The following is a 23,459-nucleotide window of genomic DNA, read 5'->3' on the forward strand; positions in this document are numbered from 1 at the left end:
TATCGAGGTATTTGGTCAAGAATATGGTGATATCTGATTTTCTCCATATCGTCCAGCCCTACTGGACACTGAGCCCAAACATCCTGGGGTAGAGCCCCACACCCTGGACTTAACCCTGGCGCTGGGTCGTTTCTTTGGTCTCAACGGGCCCTAACTCAACAGCCTCCGTTTAGAGTAAAGGTAGGCTCGGTTTATCGGGCTGAACGCTACCAGGGGCACGTTCAACCTCACAGCAGCGTGAAGCGGTTCGCTACGGTCTGAGATGTGTTGGGAAAGTTCACTTTCTGCATCAACTAGTTCAAAGTTCAGTTCACTCATTATAAAAAGGAACTGGTTCAGTTCATACTTCAACATTTTGAACTAAGTTCACAGTTCCAAAAATGAAGTTCACAGCTCTTTTTTTCCATATGTTGCTGAGCTGTTTATTTTTCTGAATTATTGCCACAGCCCAAATATAGAAGCACAGACAGCTGTTATTTTATCAGTTTTACCACTGAAACTATGAGTCAGCTTTCATCTTCATATCCAATCAGTTCAACGGGCTGTTTCAGGTTTGCTGTGTGTGTTGTGTGTGTGTGTGTGTGTGTGTCTGTGTGTCTGTGTGTGTGTGTGTGTGTGTGTGTGTGTGTGTGTGTGTGTGTGTGTGTGTGTGTTTGTGTCTGTGTGTGTGTGTGTGTGTGTGTGTGTGTGTGTTTGTTTGTTGTCTGTGTGTCTGTGTGTCTGTGTGTCTGTGTCTCTGTGTGTGTTTGTGTGTGTGTTTGTTTTTTTGTGTGTGTGTGTGTCTGTGTGTCTGTGTGTCTGTGTCTGTGTGTGTGTGTGTGTGTTGTGTGTGTGTGTGTGTGATGTGTGGATGTGTGTGTGTTTGTCTGTGTGTGTGCTGTGTGGATGTGTGTGTGTGTGTCTGTGTGTGTGTGTGATGTGTGGTGTGTCTGTGTTTGTCTGTGTGTGTTTTGTCTGTGTGTGTGTTTGTGTGTTTTGTCTGTGTGTGTGTTTTGTTGTGTGTGTGTGTGTGTGTGTGTTTGTCTGTGTGTTTGTCTGTGTGTGTGTTTGTCTGTGTGTGTGTTTGTCTGTGTGTGTGTTTGTCTGTGTGTGTGTTTGTCTGTGTGTGTGTTTGTCTGTGTGTGTGTGTGTGTGTGTGTGTGTGTGTGTTTGTCTGTGTGTTTGTCTGTGTGTGTGTGTGTGTTTGTCTGTGTGTTTGCTGTGTGTGTGTGTTTGTCTGTGTGTTTGTCTGTGTGTGTGTGTGTGTGTGTGTTTGTCTGTGTGTGTGTGTGTGTGTGTGTTTGTCTGTGTGTTTGTCTGTGTGTTTGTCTGTGTGTGTGTTTTGTGTGTGTGTTTGTCTGTGTGTGTGTTTGTCTGTGTGTGTGTGTGTTTGTCTGTGTGTTTGTCTGTGTGTGTGTTTGTGTTTGTCTGTGTGTGTGTTGTTGTGTGTGTGTGTGTGTGTGTGTGTGTGTGTGTGTGTGTGTGTGTGTGTGTGTGTGTGTGTGTGTGTGTTTGTCTGTGTGTGTGTGTGTGTGTGTGTGTGTGTGTGTGTGTGTTTGTCTCTGTGTGTGTGTGTGTGTGTGTGTTGTCTCTGTGTGTGTGTGTGTGTGTGTGTGTGTGTGTGTGTGTGTGTGTTTGTCTGTGTGTGTGTTTGTCTGTGTGTGTGTTTGTCTGTGTGTGTGTTTGTCTGTGTGCGTTTGTCTGTGTGTGTGTTTGTCTGTGTGTGGGCAAAGTTTGCACAGAAATGTCAGATTGTCATAAAATGATCACACGAAGCCTCCCCGCTGCTTTCTGATTGGATGACCCATGCGGCTGGTGTTGCCAGATTGGGTGTTTTTCCCGCTACATATGAAGGCCTGTTTACGGTGTGTTTTAGCCCTGGTTTTGTCCTGGAAGGCTCTATAGAAATCTGGCGCCCTATTGGACGAAGTTAAACTGAGAGAGCGTGGCGTTCACAGACACCAGGATGAAGGCGTTCACGGTAACGTTCATCAGGCGGTAATACGGTACGTTCAGTTCACGTTCGCCCAAAATACGAACCAGTTCATGAACTATCGTTCAATGAACGCGTTCAGGCACAACGCTGGATGAACGACATGTTTCGTCTGAACGGTCTGAAGCGAGCTTTGAGGTTAGTTTCCTCTGGTTTGGTGGACGAGTCAGAGATGTTAGCCAATCAGCAGCGACGTGGCTGTAAACGTGTGGCGATAAAAAGACCGCAGCGCGTTCAACGCGCTCACGCTCTGAGCCGGGAGAAACTCCGGCGCCGGGTCGCTTTCTCCGCGCTGAATAAAAGCTTAGCTCGGTTTAGTCGGGGCAGAGATCGTCCCAAAAAGTTTCTCCGTTAAGGAAGTCTAAAAACGTGGACTTCCTGTCCGCAGGTGGACCCGTTCCTGTGGCTCTTACCTTAACCTTCACCAAGCGCTTCACAGTCTTGATCTTGGCCTCGCAGAAGGCTCCTCTGTATTTGGCACTGACATCCGTCCCCACTGTCAGGTAGGCAGGCTCGTCTGCTGCCTGAAACACACACACACACACACACACACACACACACACACACACACACACACACACCCACACACACACACACACACACACACACACAGACACACACACACAACACACACACACACACACACACCCACAACAACCCACACACACACACACAACACACACACACACACACACACACACACACACACACACACACACACACACACCTTTGAGAAGACGTTTCTATAACAGCCCCTGAGCTGAACTAGTTCCAGTTTTTCCTCAATTTAAATCATCGTAGCATTCAGGACTTCAGTGTTGAACTGTATCTCAGTCACACTAACCCTCCTCGGCCAGTTTCAGACACCAGCGTTCCTCTGCTGTCCTGGGAAGGACACTAGTACGTCTCAGAGTCCAGACCCTGACCCAGACTCAGGCTGCCTCCACACTAATACGTCTCAGAGTCCAGACCCTGACCCAGACCCAGGCTGCCTCCACACTAGTACGTCCAAAACACGTCTCAGAGTCCAGACCCTGACCCAGACCCTGACCGCCTCCACACTAGTACGTCCAACACGTCTCAGAGTCCAGACCCTGACCCAGACTCAGGCTGCCTCCACGCTGCTACGGTGTCAATTTTTAAGCAGCATTTTTTGGAGAACGATCTCCGTCCACACGAGAGTTTCATCTACAGCAGCAGACCGTATCGGTGTCCACATTAAGCCGTCTGACATCATCAGGGCGGCCTCTAGCTCGTCCAGTGAGAGCGCGCGCCCCACGTAGGCCGAGTCCTTTGCAGCGGCGCCGGTTTGAGTCCGAACTGCTGCGTATCATCCCCCATCTCTCCCCCCCTTTCATGCCTATCCACTGTCTCTATGTAATAAAGGGGAAAGCCCCCCAAAAAAACAGGTGTAAACAGGAAGCAGGTTGTGTGATGTCACTCAGCGGCTGAATATCGTGGAGGACACCAAATCCTTTTGGAGTCAGCACAACGGTGGAAATAAGAGCAGGACGAGAGGACGACCTGGAACTGTTACTGAAAGGTCTGGAAGAGACAGACAGGCAGACAGACAGAGAGACATACAGAGAGACAGACAGAGAGAGAGAGAAACAGTCAGAGAGACAGAGGGAGACAGGCAGAGAGACAGAGAGGGAGACAGAGAGACAGACTGAGAGACCGACAGAGAGATAGACTGAGAGACCGACAGAGAGAGACAGACAGAGAGACCGACAGAGAGAGACAGACAGTCAGAGAGACCGACAGAGAGAGACAGTCAGAGAGACAGAGGGGGAGACAGTCAGAGAGACAGAGGGGGAGACAGTCAGAGAGACAGTCAGAGGGAGACAGCGAGACCGACAGAGAGACAGACTGAGAGACCGACAGAGAGAGACAGACAGAGAGACCGACAGAGAGAGACAGGCAGAGACACAGAGACAGACAGAGAGAGACAGACAGGCAGAGAGACAGACATCGAGTCCTGCGATTGATATTTCTTGTTTGTCGTTTTTCTGACCCTAACCTGCGTCACGTAGCCTCGAGATAACACGCCACGGGGCTTTACAAAGTGGCACCTATATTTTAACGAAATGTTACGTTCTAAGTTATATTTTAACATTATGAGTTATATTTTAGATGTTACGGTGAAGAACTAAGTTATATTTTAACATTATGAGTTATATTTTAGATGTTACAGTGAAGAACTAAGTTATATTTTAACATTATGAGTTATATTTAAGATGTTACGGTGAAGAACTAAGTTATATTTTAACATTATGAGTTATATTTTAGATGTTACGGTGAAGAACTAAGTTATATTTTAACATTATGAGTTATATTTTAGATGTTACGGTGAAGAACTAAGTTATATTTTAACATTATGAGTTATATTTTAGATGTTATGGGGAAGAACTAAGTTATATTTTAACATTATGAGTTATATTTTAGATGTTACGGTGAAGAACTAAGTTATATTTTAACATTATGAGTTATATTTTAGATGTTACGGTGAAGAACTAAGTTATATTTTAACATTATGAGTTATATTTTAGATGTTACGGTGAAGAACTAAGTTATATTTTAACATTATGAGTTATATTTTAGATGTTACGGTGAAGAACTAAGTTATATTTTAACATTATGAGTTATATTTTACGTGAAAAACATGCCACTTCCGGCTGCTACATGCCACTTAAAAATCTAACTCCTACTGAGACAAACAGAGTCTCAAGTGTCGAGGAGGAGGAGGAGGAGGAGGAGGAGGAGGAGGAGGAGGAGAGTTTTCCTGGCCGAGGACATCGATGACACAACAATGTTCGCCGCAAGTTGGAGTCCCAAGCGTATAAAAGTGGATCATTTTTCAAAGGAACGTCTTCATTCAGACAACGAATGCTGGAGTGACACGATGAAAACAAGCAGCAGCTCCTTTCTGTAAGCAGCCAGTAAACCAGGGATCGGCCCAGATGGATGTTTTCGTGCCGATACCGATTTATTGATCAGCCTCAGCCGATGACCGATACGAGCTGCCGGTTTTCTTGAGCCGATATTTGGAGCCGATATTTGGAGCCGATACTGCTTTTACTCTCCTCAATTTACATCCTTAAAACGTAAACCCTGCCACACTGAATCTGCTCTGCCATTTCTTTATAAATAATCACCAAACACACAGATCAGAGTCACTTCTGCAATCCTCTTCCATCCATATCACCCAGATGATGTGTGCAGTGTGCATCGTATGGCTGGGTGCAGCGTCTCAGCTACACAGAGCTGCCTGCATGGACGCCTGTCTGGAAATAATGCCGGGAGAAAACTATCGGCGAGCGCAGCAGCCGCCCGATATATATCGGCCGGTCTATCGCTACAGTAAACACCGACTCGGGCCAAGCAGAATGTATTTCACAACCTTAACGTTGAACCCTGAGCCAAAACCTGAGAAGTGACAGGCTTTCATTAACAGCTGTCCTCTTTGTTTGGGTCCCAGACGGAGAGACACAGACCGCCCCTCACACTTCAGCACAGGGAATATGAGAGATATATTTGCTTCTCAAAAGATGTCACATTCAAAACGGCTTGTTATGTTGTTGTTATGAGATATTTCGGTTTACTTATGTGTGACAAAGAAAAGGATCCTTTTTGAAGAAGGCCAGAGGGCTGAAATGTGGCCGTCTAAATAAAACCGAGAGATACACACAGAGCCAGCGTGTGCGAGGCTTTGGTCTTACTTTTAAAAGAAAAGGATCCCCATGTTTAAGGAGCTCCAAATGCTGAAACTGATGAATGATCATCAGATCAAAACATCTGGCTTCAAGTTGATTTCCTGTTGACCACTAAAGGGACCAAGGTCCAGGTTTTAGTTCCACTGTAACAGCTGATCCGGTAAGTTTTGGGTTTCACACTGCAGATACGCTAGCGCACTAAAGATCTCTACAGGGACGCACAGAATCCAGGACTGGGATTCTGACGGGGTTCTGGTTTCTGCTGAACCTTAGAGTTTATTCCCAGGGAACCGAACCCTACGCTTGCACTCGGCGCGCTCCGCTGGTCGCCGTAGTAACGGCGCCGTTGATTACAGGAAGGTGTTTACGTAGGTGGAGCGTTCAATGCAGCAGGCTGTGAGGAAGTGGACATGGAACTGGTGAGAGGAACAAGTTGTTGTTAGGCAGAACTTTCAGTCAAAAGAAGACCATTCAAGTCCAGCTACATGTTCAGTCTGCTCAATGCTGATTGGTCTGGTGGTGGCGAGGACCCTAAACTATACACAACATGGCCGCTGTTACAACATCTGGTCTGAAACGTGAAAGAAGACGAGTTGTGCACGAAGGAATCTCCAGACAGCAGCCAGAATGCAGCAACTTCAGGTACAGCAAAGGAAGGACAGTCCCTGGTTACTTCATTCATGAGTTTACTGGGTTCATGGACTGAGGATGGGAGGAGGAGTCAGCACCATCTCAACCAGGGGGTTCAGGACTCAGACCAACCCCAAAAATCTGGATTCAGTTCATCCCTAGTGACATAACTACATCCTGTTGTCATCACAGCGTCTCCCGACAGTTGTAACGGATTGGTCTGTCTTCTCGTCTCCTCTCTGTGTGTCTGTCCTCTCGTCTCCTCTCTCTGTGTCTGTCCTCTCGTCTCCTCTCTCTGTGTCTGTCCTCTCGTCTCCTCTCTGTGTCTGTCCTCTCGTCTCCTCTCTCTGTGTGTCTGTCCTCTCGTCTCCTCTCTCTGTGTGTCTGTCCTCTCGTCTCCTCTCTCTGTGTGTCTGTCCTCTCGTCTTCTCTCTGTGTCTGTCCTCTCGTCTCCTCTCTCTGTGTGTCTGTCCTCTCGTCTCCTCTCTCTGTGTGTCTGTCCTCTCGTCTCCTCTCTCTGTGTGTCTGTCCTCTCGTCTTCTCTCTGTGTCTGTCCTCTCGTCTCCTCTCTGTGTGTCTGTCCTCTCGTCTCCTCTCTCTGTGTGTCTGTCCTCTCGTCTCCTCTCTCTGTGTGTCTGTCCTCTCGTCTCCTCTCTGTGTGTCTGTCCTCTCGTCTCCTCTGTGTGTCTGTCCTCTCGTCTCCTCTTGTGTGTCTGTCCTCTCCTCTCTCTCTGTGTGTCTGTCCTCTCGTCTCCTCTCTGTGTCTGTCCTCTCGTCTCCTCTCTCTGTGTCTGTCCTCTCGTCTCCTCTCTCTGTGTCTGTCCTCTCGTCTCCTCTCTCTGTGTCTGTCCTCTCGTCTCCTCTCTCTGTGTCTGTCCTCTCGTCTCCTCTTGTGTGTCTGTCCTCTCGTCTCCTCTCTGTGTGTCTGGTCTTCTCGTCTCCTCTCTGTGTGTCTGGTCTTCTCGTCTCCTCTCTGTGTGTCTGTCCTCTCGTCTCCTCTCTGTGTGTCTGTCCTCTCGTCTCCTCTCTGTGTCTGGTCTGTAGACAGGCTAACCCAGTCCTCTCGTCTCCTGTCTCTGTGTTGGAGGTCTTCCAGCTGACTGCTGCGTCTCTTTGTTTTGCGTTGTCGAGAAGCGAGACACGGGAACTTCACTGCTGCAGCATTCATTCAGAGACAAACTGAAACCTACGCTGTCCATTTACTACCACTTAACAAGCACACTGCTGATAGGTAGGGTAGGTGTGGAAGCCCCCTAACAGATGCATCATGTCAGGCCTGCAGATAGTTACACATGCGTTGGACTTTGATGACAACAGTGTGTGTGTGTGTGTGTGTGTGTGTGTGTGTGTGTGTGTGTGTGTGTGTGTGTGTGTGTGTGTGTGATCGTAGCTGTATAAACTGGACAGAGACGCGTCTGTTATCTGGAAAAGATCCCAGTACAGGAGCATCAGAGCCCAGTTTAAAGCCCCCAGCAGACTGGGAACAGTGGGGGTGTCGCAGGTCAAACACTCACCTTCATCTTCCCGGCTATTTGAGGGAGTCCAGCTCGGAAGATTGTGGATCTCTGAAAGACACAAACGGGACAGGACTGGAGAAAAAGTTGGCGCTACAACAGAGGACAAAGCAGACAGAAAGGGACAGGGTGTCCTTCTATCCTGAGGTTGTTGTAACAATGCTAAGCTAACCTGTGAGCCACTCACTTGTGTTAGCTCAGGCATTCTTTCCTGGCTGGTGTGGCCCCCTTCCCTCTCTCTCTCCCTCCCCAGAGCAGATCACATATGTGGCACAAACACCAACTTGGCAGCGTTTACTTGGACTGAACACGGAGCCGCCGGTTTCAACCGATCCTAGATGAAATATCCGCGGGTTTGAGAGCAGGCACCGAGCGGATCAGGACGGTTGTGGCTAGAAGGGATGCAGCTACGGCCGGAAGTTACGCATAATTACGCTAAATCTAGGCTATAATAATAGTATATTTTGTAATACTTTCACCCAGGAAACGCGGTGTTTTTGTTGATCGGAAGGATTTTAACCCAAACCACGACCTTTTCCCTGAACTTAACTAGTCCTTTCAGTGCCTTGACTGAACTGTCGTCCCCGTAGCTGTATCCCGTGTTAGAGCCAACGGTTTAGAACGCTGCCTTCCCGCTCCGCTCGCGAGCCCCTCTGTGAGTCACGTCGCCATCACACAGCTCGCCATGTCAGCTCGGCTAGCTCGGCTAACTTTACCTCCCTCCCTCCTCCCTCCCTCCCAAAACCGCCTGCTAGCGACCAGCTGCTGGGTGGGCAGACACCCGGTACATACATAACCGAGTCTAGACACGAGAAAAGTCCAAACAACGGCTGTTCTGAGCAGAGAACCGATCGGTGCGTTTACTCTCCGGAGCTAAATTTAGCTAACGTTAGTTGGCTAACTAGCGACTCAACTACCGTCCGCTGGTTAGTGGATCATATGGAGATTTAACCCCTGGGATAACAGCTCGGCTAGCGGCAACATTAGCTCCTGTTTCCGGGCCAAACTAAGTTTCTATCGAGCCGAACCGGGCTATGTGACGGAACATGAACTGTTTTATTTATTTAATATCTCCACAAAGAAGAAGCTTCACATTTCTTCACTGCCGCTGCCATTCAGTTCACAGCCAGCTAACCGAAGAGCTCCCGGCCTCTCCGGTGACATCCACACGGCGTTCAGTCTCCGGCATGCCGGTGATTTTAACCGTTACAAGTTTTAGTTGGGTTCAGGAGAGAAAAGAAAGATTTTTTTTACTCACATTCAGGCCGCGGCTGCTTCCTCTCTCCTCGGGCTGCAAAGCGATACACGAACAACAAGCTGTTGAGCCCCGAGCTCTGTTTCCCGACACGCGATTGGCTGCAGTGACAGCGGTGGTCGCCACGAAGAAATCTCATTGGCCAAGCGATTCCTCGATTTTGATAGGACATACCTCTTCTGGCGTCGCCATTAGTCGATACGAACGCGGCGCCACGAGGGAAATGACGGCATCTGCTGGATAATTGTCCAATCACAAGCGAGTTCGAAAGAAAAACCCGCCACTGGACATCACAATTGGCCTCGCGCTTTTTGTTCCCAGAAACGGCGCGTTGCAATTGGCTGAGCGGGCTTCCTTGTCTATAGTGACAATGTAGGAAGCCCTGCCCCGATACGTGCTGGAGATTTGCACACCAAACTCCATTCAAAAATCTTCTGAGTTAGTATAACCTTGTTTATCGACTCGACTGTGTCAATACTTAATACATGTAAATGCTAATTAGAATTTTTAATACATCTGCTCATAAATCGTCAGTTCATTTACTCAAAATCTAAACAATTACACCGGTTCGTGTGGTTTGCCAGCGCGTTTCGATGGTAATGCTACTGGACCAAAACAACTGGAAAGAGAGGTCAAATAGTGAACAAAAGTTTAAAATGTATTTAAATACACGCTGCTTGTTGCATGACAGGTATGCCGAATTTAAGATGTGTTATTGTCACTTTGTTTAAGGTAATAATTTGTGTTCTGTCACGTCAATAACTCGCCGATGACCGCAGTAAACATTAAGTGTACACATTTTCAAATGAAGATTCGCGATGCGGTTTCCATATGCGAGATAACGTCACATAACAGGGATTGTGTTGAGCCAGGCGCCTCAACAAACAGCTACACTGTGCTTTTTACTTCACAGACGTTCGGTTAACGAGCTAAACTTAAGCATGAAGACGATAAATGCAATTTTTTTTAAGGATAATCCCGGGGAAAAGCGCCGGTTTTGCTCGGAGACAGTCGTTGTTTGTAAAGAGCAGGAGTGGGCGGGCTGTTGGCGCTTTTACGTAACAGGAAGAGTGACGACAAAGCCATATATGTCATCTTCCTCTCTGGGAGTGTTGAGGTTATTTCTACACCACAGATGCAGAGCGAGCCCACCGATGGCTGCCTGTCAGGAACCCATCACACTGACAGCTTTATGGCCTGAATCCATGCTGTCAGTCAGCTCTCAGCACGATGATCACTGACGATTATTAACAATAATAATAACAATAATAATAATAATAAAAAAGGTTGCTTATGTGCAAAAAAACAACTTCAGTTTAATAAAAGTACTTAAAGTAAAATTAAATGTCATGAGTAAATAGTCTTCTCTGACAGGTAATCAGCTGATGGACACAACACGGAGTCAGACAGAAAAACACAAACAAACTGAACTTTTTTTTCCAACTTTTATTTTATTTTCAAAGCTGAAATTCATCAAACCAAAATCAAACCAACCAGTGTGAACATTCATCAACTATAAAACATAAAAAAGAATCTGAAGTGTGAGAGCCGTCAGCAGAGAGGAGTCTACATGTTGTCTTCATCGGAGTCATCCTCCTCTTCCAGAGAGTCCTGGAAGACACACACACACACACACACACACACACACACACACAGAGACACAAACAAACACACACAGAGACACAAACAAACAAACACACACACACACACACACACACACAAACAGACACACACACAGAGACACAAACAAACAAACACACACGCGCACACACACAAACAGACACACACAGAGACACAAACACACACACACACACACACATGCACACATGCAGAGAGAGACACACACACAAATACACACACGGACACACACACACACAGACAAACACGCACACAAACACACACACAAACACAGACACACACACAAACACAGACACACACACAAACACACAGGGATCAGAGAGGCAGAGAGTGTGTGTCTGTGTGTCAGCGCACCTGTGTGTGTGTGTGTGTGTGTTACCTTGGCGTATTTCTCAGCTTCCTCCCTGACGTCTTTGGGTACGAGTTCGTGCCGTCCATTCGTCACTGAGGACACAGGGGTCAGCAGGAACAAGGCTCTTTAAAGAAGGCTGCTGAGTGTTTGGTTGGTGCAACATGTGGAATGTAACTGGTGTGTGTGTGTGTGTGTGTGTGTGTGTGTGTGTGTGTGTGTGTGTGTGTGTGTGTGTCTGTGTGTGTCTGTGTGTCTGTGTGTGTGTGTGTGTGTGTGTGTGTGTGTGTGTGTCTGTGTGTGTGTGTGTGTGTGTGTGTGTGTGTGTGTGTGTGTGTGTGTGTGTGTGTGTGTGTGTGTGTGTGTGTGTGTGTGTGTGTGTGTGTGTGTGTGTGTGTGTGTGTGTGTGTGTGTGTGTGTGTGTGTGTGTGTGTGTGTGTGTGTGTGTGTGTGTGTGTGTGTGTTGTGTGTGTGTGTGTTGTGTGTGTGTGTGTGTGTGTTGTGTGTGTGTGTGTGTGTGTGTGTGTGTGTGTGTGTGTGTGTGTGTGTGTGTGTGTGTGTGTGTGTGTCTCATCATGCCTCCCTGCTCTGATCTGAGACTGATCTGTGATCAGCTGGTTCCTGTTAACGTTTGATCTAAAGCATCTTTAAAGAAATAGAGAAATGTGAAAGAACGAGTGGCGTTGAGGTAAAAACAGGAAGTAGAAGTAGAAGAGCAGAGCCCTGATTGGTGGTTCTCACCTTCTCCGACCCAGCTGAGCTCCAACTCGAAGGCCTTGTCCTTCACCTCGTCGTGGACGATGTAGATTCTGAAATACAGCACAGAGAGCCATTAGCACTCCTCTCAGCTAACACTATATAGAGTTATTATATTCTATATCAATCAGTCGCCCCCTCAGAAGGACACATTGCGATGTTGACGCTGAAAGTGTTTCGCTGCCTGAGATCAGAGTAACCTTTGACCGTTGTGTTTTACGTGATAGTTAGCGGCGAGCCTTCCTCTTGAAGAAGGTGGTGATGGCAGCGTGGCTGGGACCCAACGTTAGTCCCACAGCGTCTGATATGGGGGGGGGGGGCTGTCTCCGTGTGGAGAAGAGCAGCGTACGTACACTGGTGCTTCTCCAGGGGGGAGTGAGAGTAAAAGCTGCTCCCAGCCAGGCTGCAGCTAGTATACATACCATGAAGTAGCCCTAGCCCTCCATGTAGGGCTGGACTGGGACTGGGCCGGTCTAACACATGAACAGGTTGGGATCTAAAAGGCTGAAAGCTGATTTATTTCAGCTGAAGAATCCCGACTAACGTTACCTAACACTAGGTCTGGGTCTCCTAGAAAGGCCTTTACTGGTTAAGCCTACTACATCTCTACAGTTGAAAGAAGAAGACAGACTCCGGTCGTTCTAGGCCTCGATTTAGAACCATTTAAACATCCTGTGATATGTAATGGTTCATTTACCCTGCTTCTATGTACTGATCCGGCTGAATATTTGGGCTTTCTCACGGGGTTCTGGTTTCTGCTGAACCTTAGAGTTTATTCCCAGGGAACCGAACCCTACGCTTGCACTCGGCGCGCTACGCTGGTCGCCGTAGCGACGGCGCCGTTGGTTACGGGAAGGTGTTTACGTAGGTGGAGCGTTCAACGCAGCAGGCTGAGAGGAAGTGGACATGGATCTGGTGAGCAGAACAAGTTGTTGTTTGGCAGAACTTTGAGTCAAAAGAAGACCGTTCAAGTCCAGCTACATGTTCAGTCTGTTCAATGCTGATTGGTCTAGTGGTGGCGAGGACCCTAAACTACACACAACATGGCCGCTGTTACAACATCTGGTCTGAAACAGCTGAAAGAATACGAGTTGTGCACGAAGGAATCTCCAGACAGCAGCCAGAATGCAGCAACTTCAGGTACAGCAAAGGAAGGACAGTCCCTGTTTACTTCATTCATGAGTTTACTGGGTTCATGGACTGAGGATGGGAGGAGGAGTCAGCACCATCTCAACCAGGGGGTTCAGGACTCAGACCAACCCCAAAAATCTGGATTCAGTTCATCCCTAGTATTAATACACAGTTGTTGTAGTAAATGTCCTCTGTAGAGGACAACAAATACTCCATCTGAGGAAGAGGAAGAGGCTCCAATGTCGCAACTGGTCTCATTACAATATTGCACTGTCATGCTACTTTCACACTAGTTACTTCATATTTAATATTACACACATTGTATTTTGTTATATATACACACTATGTATGCATGTATGTATGTAAATTGTATTCTACACTTGTATATACTAGGGCTGCAACAACGAATCGATAAAATCGATAAAATTCGATTACTAAAAAAGTTGGCAACGAATTTCATTATCGATTCGTTGTGTCGCGCAACTATTACACCACTCAGTCGCGGGGATAAAAAAAAAAGTTGAGCGCAGCGCGAAAGAAAAGAAAAAAGAGCAGAGGGGGGGTAGAGGAAATAGGGAGAGAGCCGTAACGTTGTTCTGAAACACTCGGCGGAGGCAGGAATCAGTAGGACCTAATATAAGACATCCCAGGTCTGGGAGCGTTTCACACTAAACACATCAAAAACATGTCCCGGCCCGGGACACCCCGAACAGACTGGAGTCACCGACCTCGCCAGACTGTCAGACGGCCGATAATCGGCTAAATGTGTCCCGGCTATGACGCGCTACTACTGAACATTTGGTAGTGAAACGTAGTTCCTTTTCCAGTTTCTCAGGGACAGATTTGACAGCGACACCGGCTTCTCAGCAGCGAGCTCGCCCAGTAGTCTCCACCCGGTCCCTGACGGAGGCTGGCGGCAGCAGAGCAAGCACGGCAAGCCAGAAGCAGCCAGCGCCAACTTCTGAGTGATGGAGGTACTCCCACTGTGTCCTGGCGAGAAACTACTGCTGTTAGTTACAAGTTCTCAACCACCCCCCCCCCCAGAAGACCTCCTGATGAGGGGTAATCACCCAGGTAGTGCTGATGTGGGATCGGTTGGCTGCCACCCATGCCTGATGTCCTCTTCTCCATCGGCCCTCAGACTGAAGGAGGGCCAGCTCATTTGCTCGCGATCTAATGGAGAGGTTTACCTGCGACCATTGAGTCAGCTTCATGGCTTTGCCCTGTTGCTCATTCTCCTGGTCTGTGTGTCTGCTGAAAATCTGTTTTACACTGAGTCAGGCCGATTGTCTTTAATCTTTTCCTGTTTAATAAATAAAAAATGAAAAAATTAAATGATGTAAGAGCTACCTTCAGGAGGCATGTGAAGCCCTGATCTAGCCGACTGGCTAGGGTATGAGGTGAAGGTTCAGGTCGATGGTTCACAGCTCAACGTTGACCACAGCAAGGAACGCCAGTTCTCCAACGATCGACGCAAGGACCCACAGTCCAAGTCCAGGTCCACAGCAGCGAGCCACGAGCATCCCCGCTGGCACTAAAAACCAGAGGTGTATAGTCCAGGTGCCAGAAAGTAGAAATCCTGTCCAGCAGCTGTCCCAACCATCACTAACGAGCTCCTCTACCAGGTAGAGGAGCTCGTTAGTGAAAACACCTGTTCTAGATGTAGAGGCAGATCCAAAAACATGGCAGGATTTATACTTTCTGGCACCTGGACTATACAAGTCTGCTAAAAATCAGGTGGTTCAGATCGGCCCAGTGAGCCCAAGTCACACTGCCCCCTTTTGTAACACCACACAACACTGTCTGAATCAGTGTGTGAACTTCCGGATCCTCCCTACTGAACAGATCGGAAAGTGGATCCGGTCCAACCAGAGATGCTGGAAGTGCAGAAGGGAACACCTGTCAGCCGAACCTAAGAGACCAGCAGCACCTGGAGATCCTTCATGAGGAGGATGTCAGACGATCATCGCTTCTCATTCGGAGGATGGTCACGCTTTAAAGGCCTCTTCGCAGTCGCCGCAGCCGAGCTGCCGCGCGCCAACGTGACGTCAAGATTACACGGACCTCGCTGGCGTGCCCGGACTTTGAGTCCACTCTATTATCATCAGCGGCGCGCGACAAAGAGGAAACAGGAAGCGTGAACCAGCTGGCCGACAGCGTGCTGCCAGGACTCAGAGGGACTGCAGGTCTCTCTGGTTAAGATGGGTTCTGTTACGGTGAATGAAAGGCTGGATCCCACCAAGTGGCTCATCCAATCAGATCACAGCACTGACATCAACGCTGCTGCCAGTTCTGCCGTCGTTTACCTTCTTCTTCTTCTTTAGTCTTTCCTCATTAGCGCCCCCTGTGGTCAGGAGAAGACTGCAGCTGGTGTCGCCACCGCCAGGTATAAACAGTAATGGCGCTCCCGTGATGTCACACTGGTTGGCTCCGGCCAGTTTACCCCACGCTGAAGTTGTGCTCGATTTGATTTTGGCTAAAAGGTCTTTACCTCTAAGCTGTATTTATGCCATTTGGTTTTATGTACACAAGCCATTTTTAAGAGATTCTTGGACTTAGAGGAGGCTGGTTATATCTGGAGGTTACCAGGTTGCTCCTGAGGAGCCTTTTGATAGATTTATTATAATAAAGAGCACGAAAGAAATACCGGTTATGTCTTCCATAGTAGACCTTTATGACAGCCTACACATTTAGGAACAGATATTGGGTTCTGCCCAAAGTCAAGCAACATAAACAGGAACGTAAAAAGTTACTTTCCATAGGGGGTAACTAAGTAAAGTAATGGATTACTTTACTTAAGAAGTAACGAGCCAACACTACTTTTTAAAAGTAACTTCCCCGACACTGTTCAGGATCATCTAGTTCTGAGAGGACAGGAGTCCTCAGTCCACTTTAACCCTCTACAGCTCTCAGGGTTTCTACTTATCCTCTCAAATTCTGTTCAGTTCATGTCAGGGTCTCTGCACAGACCTGATCCCCGTGGGTCCAGAACTAACTCCGCGTTCTGTGGAGGGAGTCACGAGTTAACAGGCTGCTGCTCCGTCTCAATAAAGTTTAGTTTGAATGTTGTTGACTCACATTTTTGCGACCTCCTTGACGACCTCCCTGCACGTCATCTCCTTCATCTGGCGCACACACAGACACACAGACACACAGACACACACACACACACACACACACACACACACACACACACACACACACACACACACACAGATTAAGTGATCTGTATCAGTGCTGCAGCTGATTGATATATTAACTTGTCCATTAGAGTCCTAGAACAGACCAGCAGGAGCTGGGACTCAGACTCACCTGCAGTTTCTCTATCTCGGTCTTGGCGGCTTGTTTCGCTTTTCCGATGGAACAACCCCAGTAACCCTGAATCAACACACACACACACACACACACACACACACACACACACACACACACACACACACACACACACACACACACACACACACACACAGACAGACACACAGTTACTGGACAGTTACTGGACTTCCACCAGCACACTGAGGACATGTCAGCAATCTGGGGGTTCTCCAAGGGGTGTGTGTGTGTGTGTGTGTGTGTGTGTGTGTGTGTGTGTGTGTGTGTGTGTGTGTGTGTGTGTGTGTGTAGACTCACGTGTGAGATGCCTGATGGGTCGACCATGTAGAGCTGAGGACCGTCATCTTTGTCATACGAGCCCAGAATGAAACTGCAGAGAGACAAACACCACTCGCTGTCAGCTGGAGCTCTTTGCTTTTATTCTATCTCTGGAGAGTGTGTGTGTGTGTGTGTCTCTTTCTGTGTGTGTGTGTGTGTCTTTCTGTGTGTGTGTGTGTGTCTCTTTCTGTGTGTGTGTGTGTGTCTCTTTCTGTGTGTGTGTGTGTGTCTCTTTGTGTGTGTGTGTGTGTGTGTGTGTGTGTCTCTTTCTGTGTGTGTGTGTATGTGTGTGTGTGTCCCTTTCTGTGTGTGTGTGTTGTTTGTGTGTGTGTGTGTGTGTGTCTCTTTCTGTGTGTGTGTGTGTCCCTTTCTGTGTGTGTGTGTGTGTGTGTGTGTGTGTCTCTTTCTGTGTGTGTGTGTGTGTGTGTGTGTGTGTGGCTCTTTCTGTGTGTGTGTGTATGTGTGTGTGTGTGTGTGTGTGTGCTCTTCTGTGTGTGTGTGTGTGTGTGTGTGTGTCTCTTCTGTGTGTGTGTGTGTGTGTGTGTGTGTCTCTTTCTGTGTGTGTGTGTGTGTGTGTGTGTCTCTTTCTGTGTGTGTGTGTGTGTGTCTCTTTCTGTGTGTGTGTGTGTGTGTGTGTGTCTCTTTCTGTGTGTGTGTGTGTGTGTGTGTGTGTCTCTTTCTGTGTGTGTGTGTGTGTGTGTGTGTGTGTTCTCTTTCTGTGTGTGTGTGTGTGTGTGTGTGTCTCTTTCTGGTGTGTGTGTGTGTGTGTGTGTCTTTCTTGTGTGTGTGTGTGTGTGTGTGTGTGTGTGTGTGTCTCTTTCTTGTGTGTGTGTGTGTGTATGTGTGTGTGTCTGTGATGATGTAATGAACTGACCTGCAGCCAAACGGCCTCACGGCGCTGTACAGCGTGTAGGCGTGCACGTACATGGCCACTCTGTCTGACAGGTGCTGCAACGACAGGAAACACCGTTAGCTTAGCATCCCCGTTAGCTTAGCATAAGAAACACATTGACGGCCGAGACCAACCTTCAGCGGGATGTCGTGTCCGTAGTTGGACCTGAAGCTGGACGCCTCTTCTCTCGCCACTTCAGAGAGCGAGCGAGCATCGGCCAACAGCCCGGCTACTGCCTGGAGAGAGGGGGTCATTACGTCATTGTGACAGCAGGTTTCTTTGGGGTCAGCTCTGTTCATGAGGCAGAGGAGACCCACTCACAGCTGGAGTCGGCCCTTAAAGCAACACCACAGATTCTTTTGGAACTTAAAATAATGTTTCCAAAATGGTTTCAGTGGTTCATCGACTAGTAACAGGGTCAACTAGCCTGACCAGCCAGACCCACATCCAGATGTTGGGTCTGACCCACATCCAGATGTTCGGTCTGGGAACTCCCTCAATCTCGAGGGGCGGGACAAACTGTTGTCTTTCAAATTCCCTCTGCACCAATAGGATAGCGCTCCAACCAATCAGAGCAACAAAGAAGGTAGCAGAGCTAGCTGGTAGATTAAACTTTAAACTCTGAACACATCTTCCTTTTTTAATAATGACTTCAGAGCCGTTCTTTGTTCTTTTCTCAAAGAAAAGCTGAACTCAAAGTCTTCAGAAGACCTCTGTTCACCAGCAGCAGCCATAAGCCCCGCCCACTGGCTCTATACACGATGTGATTGGCCTGACCAAAATTTGTTTTTCCAGCTCGCAAGCCAACAGAGAGTTGCTAGACTGGCCCTGGCTGCAAAATCAATGTGCTGCCACCAGGGTGGTCTAGATTTCTAGGCTAAGGGTGAACGGCTCTGCTGCCTTCGCTCTGCGGCTCTCTACCGGTTATAACCGGCACTACGCTAGTTTGCCAGATCAGGTAGCTGATCTGCAGCAGAGTTTAGAGATTTTACGCTGCTATGATTGGGTCGGGCCCTTGATCAAGCATTTGTGTTTTGACTTTATTAGCCTAAGTGGGTGGGGAGAAAGCTATGGCTCTCCAGCTCCTCCCGTAGCTCTGGGGGTCCTGCACTGACCTGATTGGGAGGTAAACTGGGCTACATTGTGTCCCCCCCCCCCTCTCTGCAGCAGTGTGTCAGCATGCAGACCGTGGAGAAGGAAAGGTTTAATTAATCAGGTGATGGAGACCAGAAAGTCTCCTGTCTGGGTCCAGGACTTTCTGCCTTCATCTGGAGGCTCACATACACATCTACAGGTAATACACACTATACTACACACTATACACTAAACCAGGGGTCACCAACCTTTTCTAAGCTGAGAGCTACTTCCTGCCGACTGTCATACGAAGGGCTACCAGTTTGATACACTCTTCTGAAATACCACATGTGCTCAGTTTACCTTTAGTTATATATGATTATTAATGATTAATGATCATGTTAATGCCTTTAGTTATATATGATTATTAATGATTAATGATAGTTATATATGATTATTAATGATTAATGATGCTCATCTATGTGAAGACACTGCCTCAGACTTTTCTTTCTCTGCCGGTGCAACCAAAAGGTAATGTCCAGAGTCCAGCCTCCGTCCCCCCTCCTCAGCATCCATTTTCATACTAACACAAACGCATCACCTGACCGCTAACTTACAGCGCAACCTGGAGCGCAGGCACGAGCCCGGCCCGAGCCCGGCCCGAGAGTGGCACGAGCCCGGCACGAGACCGGCACGAGACCGGCACGAGAGCGGCACGAGCAAAATGATAGAAATTAAGACGGAGCCCGTCGGGTCCCGTTGTGTTCTGGTAAAGATCTTCCGCTCCAGGCCCACTATAAGCCTTCATATCTGGGATGCTTCACCTTTCAAGTGCAAAATGCTTCCACAGAATCCCATCAGGTGATGCTGATCATCTGAAGGTCTGATCCAGGTCTGATCCAGGTCTGATCCAGGTCTGATCCAGACAGCGGCTACAGTATGACCCGTGAGCAGGACGAAGGATGAAGATAGAGACCGCTTCCTTCGGCAGCATTATGTCTTACCAACGCTGAACGTCTCACACATGCTGCTGGCTAACGCTAGCTAAACTAAGTGCTAATGCTAGTTTAGTTCATTAAGTGGCAGAGGTCCAGATTCATAGACGCATAAAAACTTTGGTGATTAGCGCCACCTGTTGACTGGAGAAAGATGGCTAACAGTCAGGGATTGGTCAGACAGCCAAGAGTTCAGCACAGTTACTCTCACCATCCCTTCCTGCTGCAGCTGTGTGTGTGTGTTGTGTATGTGATGTCGTATTTTGTTTGTTTTTTTTTTTTTAAAATTTTTCGATGTTGAAGATGCGTTTGTTGGAGCCCTGCTCGTAGAGTTTGGACAGAACGAGCTTCTCCACGCCGAACACAACACCGTCCTTACAGCGGATAGCAATGGCCGTGCTGGAAACACAGACAGAGTTTAGAAAGAGTCTGCTCAGTACACACACACACACACACACACACACACACACACACACACACACACACACACACACACACACACACACACACACACACACACACACACACACACACACACACACACACACACACACACACACACACGTAACTTCTGACTCCTCCACCAGATAAAGATGAAAGGTTTTTGGCCTATAAGATAAAGTAAATAGCTGAGAGATGTTATTAGCACATTTAACATGACTCAGTCCTGATGATGTCATGGTCTCCCCTCTGGACGCTGAGTGATGAGGTCATTACCTGCTGAGTGATGAGGTCATTACCTGCTGTTCTCTACGGCCTTCATGGCGTACTCCACCTGGAACACCCGCCCATCTGGAGAGAAGGTGGAGGCCGACAGGTCATACTGCACACACACACACACACACACACACACACACACACACACACACAGAGACACACACCACACACACACACACACAGAGACACACACACACACACACACACACACACACACACAGAAGACACACACACACACACACACAGAGACACACACAGACAGACACACACACACACACACACACACACACAGACAGACACACACACAGAGACAGACACACACACACACACAGACACACACACACACACAGAGACACACACACACACAGAGACACACACACACAGAGACACACACACAGAGACACACACAGACAGACACACACACAAACAGAGACACACACAGACACACACACAGAGACACACACACACACACAGAGACACACACAGACACACACACACACACACACACACATACACACAGACACACACACACAGACAGAGAGACATGTGGAGACAGACAGGAGGAGAGAGAGACAGAGAGAGTAAACTTAGCAGGTTAACGGAGTAAACACACCATTTAATATATGTGTATACAGCGCAGTGCTTTAACATCCCATTAAAACTGATACATCAGATTTGGGATTAATCTATTAAATACCAAATAAGATTCATTCATTTAATGTTACATCTGTCTGTCTCTCTATAGCTCAAAATATTCATGAGACGGAACATAAAACACCCTAAATATCACCTCAAACTGACCCGCTATCATCTCCCAAATAATTCAACTTAAAGTGTAAAGTTAAATTAAAATAAAGCACATTTAATAATGAAGGGTGTTCCAGCTCTAACGTTGACTTTATGTGAATTAAGGCTGTTCAAATTCAGCCCGATTAAATCAAAAGTATTTGTGCAGTGTAGTATAAAAAGTATTAAATATGTTTTTGAGGGCGGGTAAGTTCAGCTGACCCGACAGGGAACTTAAATCAGACTTTTTGTAAAGGGAGTTTGGAGTGTGGCGGAGCTAACTGTTAGCATTGACTCTGCTAACCCGTCAACATCACTAACTAATATCCCTAAAGTGACCCATTATACACATATATATTATAGGACGAAGACACAATAGGTTTGTCTTCCTTCTGTCCGATTCCACACATCCACAGCCAGCTGAAGCTAACTTAAATTCTAACTAAAAACACTTTCAGTTTCAGTTTAGCTTCGGCTAGCGGGCCTCGTTGTGACTCAGCAAGCTAACACACAAGCTAGCGAGCAAGCTACAGGTTATTATGAATGGTTTTTATGAATAAACATAGATTATTTTCAGCGAACATGATTTAAAAATGACACAGAAGCAGCCACACTGAAGTTAAAGCGCAGCTGCGGCTTAGAGAACTGAGAAACACTCACCCCGGTCCCGATGGAGCTCATTTTAACTCAAACTCACTGCGGATCCTGGCAACTGCTTTTCCGCTCGCTGCGCATGCGCTTCATCACACTGTCAGACTCCTACCCGAGCTTCCGGCTACGACCTCCACAATAAAAGCCTCAGTGACGATGACACAACTACATGTGGTGTGTGTCTGTGTGTGTATATATATATATGTCTGTGTGTGTGCATGTGTCTGTATATATATGTGTGTGTGTGTGTGTGTGTGTGTGTGTGTGTGTGTGTGTGTGTACAGTACTGGAGTAAATGTAATTGGTTACATTCCTACTCTGTCGCTCACTAAAAAGGATTATATGGGCTATATCCAGGGTTCAAAAAATTTTCAAATTTTAGCAGCCAATGAAAATATTACCATTGTTTTTTTTGGCTGGTGAGTGAAGCAATCTACCAGCCACTTGCATATTTGACCAGCATTTGGCTGGTAAATGGTGCTAATTTTGAACTCTGGCCATATCCTTCATATATACTGTCTATGGCTATGTCATATTAAGACGGAACTATACATTTATAAATTTATTTTTATAAATTGAGAAACGTTCATTTCCTGTGCGTTTCCCGCGTTCTGCTGTGAGCTTGACAGAAGCTGCAGACATTCAAACCACAGAAGAAGTGTTTGTAGTTCTCTGGCGCCGCCTGGTGATGCGGAGTGACGTTGCAGACAGAGATGACTCGAGATCCTTTAAAACCTCAAAGACAGACTGACACGAGAGAGCAAAGGGACATTATAGACAACCTTGTGTGTGTGTGTGTGTCTCTGTGTGTATGTCTGTGTGTGCGCGTGCATATGTGTCTGTCTGTCTGTGTGTGTGTCTGTAGTGTGTGTGTGTATATATGTGCGTGCGTGTCTGTCCGTGTGTATATGTATGTGTGTATGCATCTGTGTGCGTGCGTCTGTGTGTATATATATGTGTGTGTGTAAATATGGGTGTGTGTATATATGGGTGTGTGTGTGTGTGTGTATACGTGTGTGTGTGCGTCTGTGTATATATATATATATATATATATATATATGTGTGTGTGTGTGTATATGTGTGTCTGTGTGTATATATATATATATGTGTGTGTGTGTGTGTGCGTCTGTGTGTATATATATATATATGTGTGTGTGTATATATGGGTGTGTGTATATATGGGTGCGTGTGTGTATATGTGTGTGTGTGTGTGTGTGCGTCTGTGTGTATATATATATATATATATGTCTGTGTGTGTGCGTGCATGTATGTGTGTGTGTGTGTGTGTGTGTGTGTGTGCGTCTGTGTGTATATATATATATATATATGTCTGTGTGTGTGCGTGCATGTATATGTGTGTGTGTGTGTGTGTGTGTGTGTGTAGTAAACCGTGGACACACAGAGGATTGTAAGAAAAGTGTCCATAAAGTTTTATTCAGTCTCTGATGATGAACAGCTGGATTACAGACCTGCTGGAACTTTAAACAACTCAAAATGTTGTGAATTTCATAAATCATCTGTTTTAATCTTTTTAAGTCTCATCGCGTCGTTGAACGCCACCTAGAATCAGAAACGGAAGCTTTGGTCACATAAGAGTGAAGAAGAAGAAACATTCGTGTACGTTAGTGCACTTTAAAAAAACAACTCAACGGTTTTCTTTACAACAAATCAAGACGGAGCGACCGATCGACGTTAAGGCAAACACATGAAGCTCCATAGCAACAAACAGCTGATT

At 47.1% G+C, this 23,459-nt stretch overlaps 1 protein-coding gene across 1 annotated transcript; it reads right to left on the reverse strand.

The window, feature by feature from the left end:
• Positions 1-10,510: 10,510 nt before the first annotated feature.
• psma3 (proteasome 20S subunit alpha 3) lies at positions 10,511-21,867 on the reverse strand. Its single transcript, XM_039811896.1, has 11 exons — positions 21,734-21,867; positions 20,311-20,393; positions 19,859-19,969; positions 17,636-17,750; positions 17,484-17,557; positions 16,589-16,661; positions 16,271-16,336; positions 16,037-16,083; positions 11,813-11,880; positions 11,102-11,166; positions 10,511-10,695 (listed from the first exon to the last, which is right to left on the reverse strand). The coding sequence occupies exons 1-11, from the start codon at positions 21,752-21,754 to the stop codon at positions 10,651-10,653; spliced, it is 768 nt and encodes a 255-aa protein (XP_039667830.1). The 5' UTR covers positions 21,755-21,867; the 3' UTR covers positions 10,511-10,650.
• Positions 21,868-23,459: the final 1,592 nt, after the last annotated feature.

Source organism: Perca fluviatilis, chromosome 9, assembly GCF_010015445.1.
Source record: "Perca fluviatilis chromosome 9, GENO_Pfluv_1.0, whole genome shotgun sequence".
NCBI lineage: Eukaryota > Metazoa > Chordata > Actinopteri > Perciformes > Percidae > Perca > Perca fluviatilis.

What these genes read in the sequence shown, in the direction of transcription:
- psma3 (XM_039811896.1), bottom strand. Translation starts at nt 21,754, where the DNA reads ATGAGCTCCATCGGGACCGGG. An exon ending in TGAGCTCCATCGGGACCGGG is followed by an intron (nt 20,394 to 21,733) that starts GTGAGTGTTTCT and finishes GTGTGTGTGCAG; the next exon opens with TATGACCTGTCGGCCTCCAC. An exon ending in ACCCATCAGGCATCTCACAC is followed by an intron (nt 16,337 to 16,588) that starts GTGAGTCTACAC and finishes GTGTTGATTCAG; the next exon opens with GGTTACTGGGGTTGTTCCAT.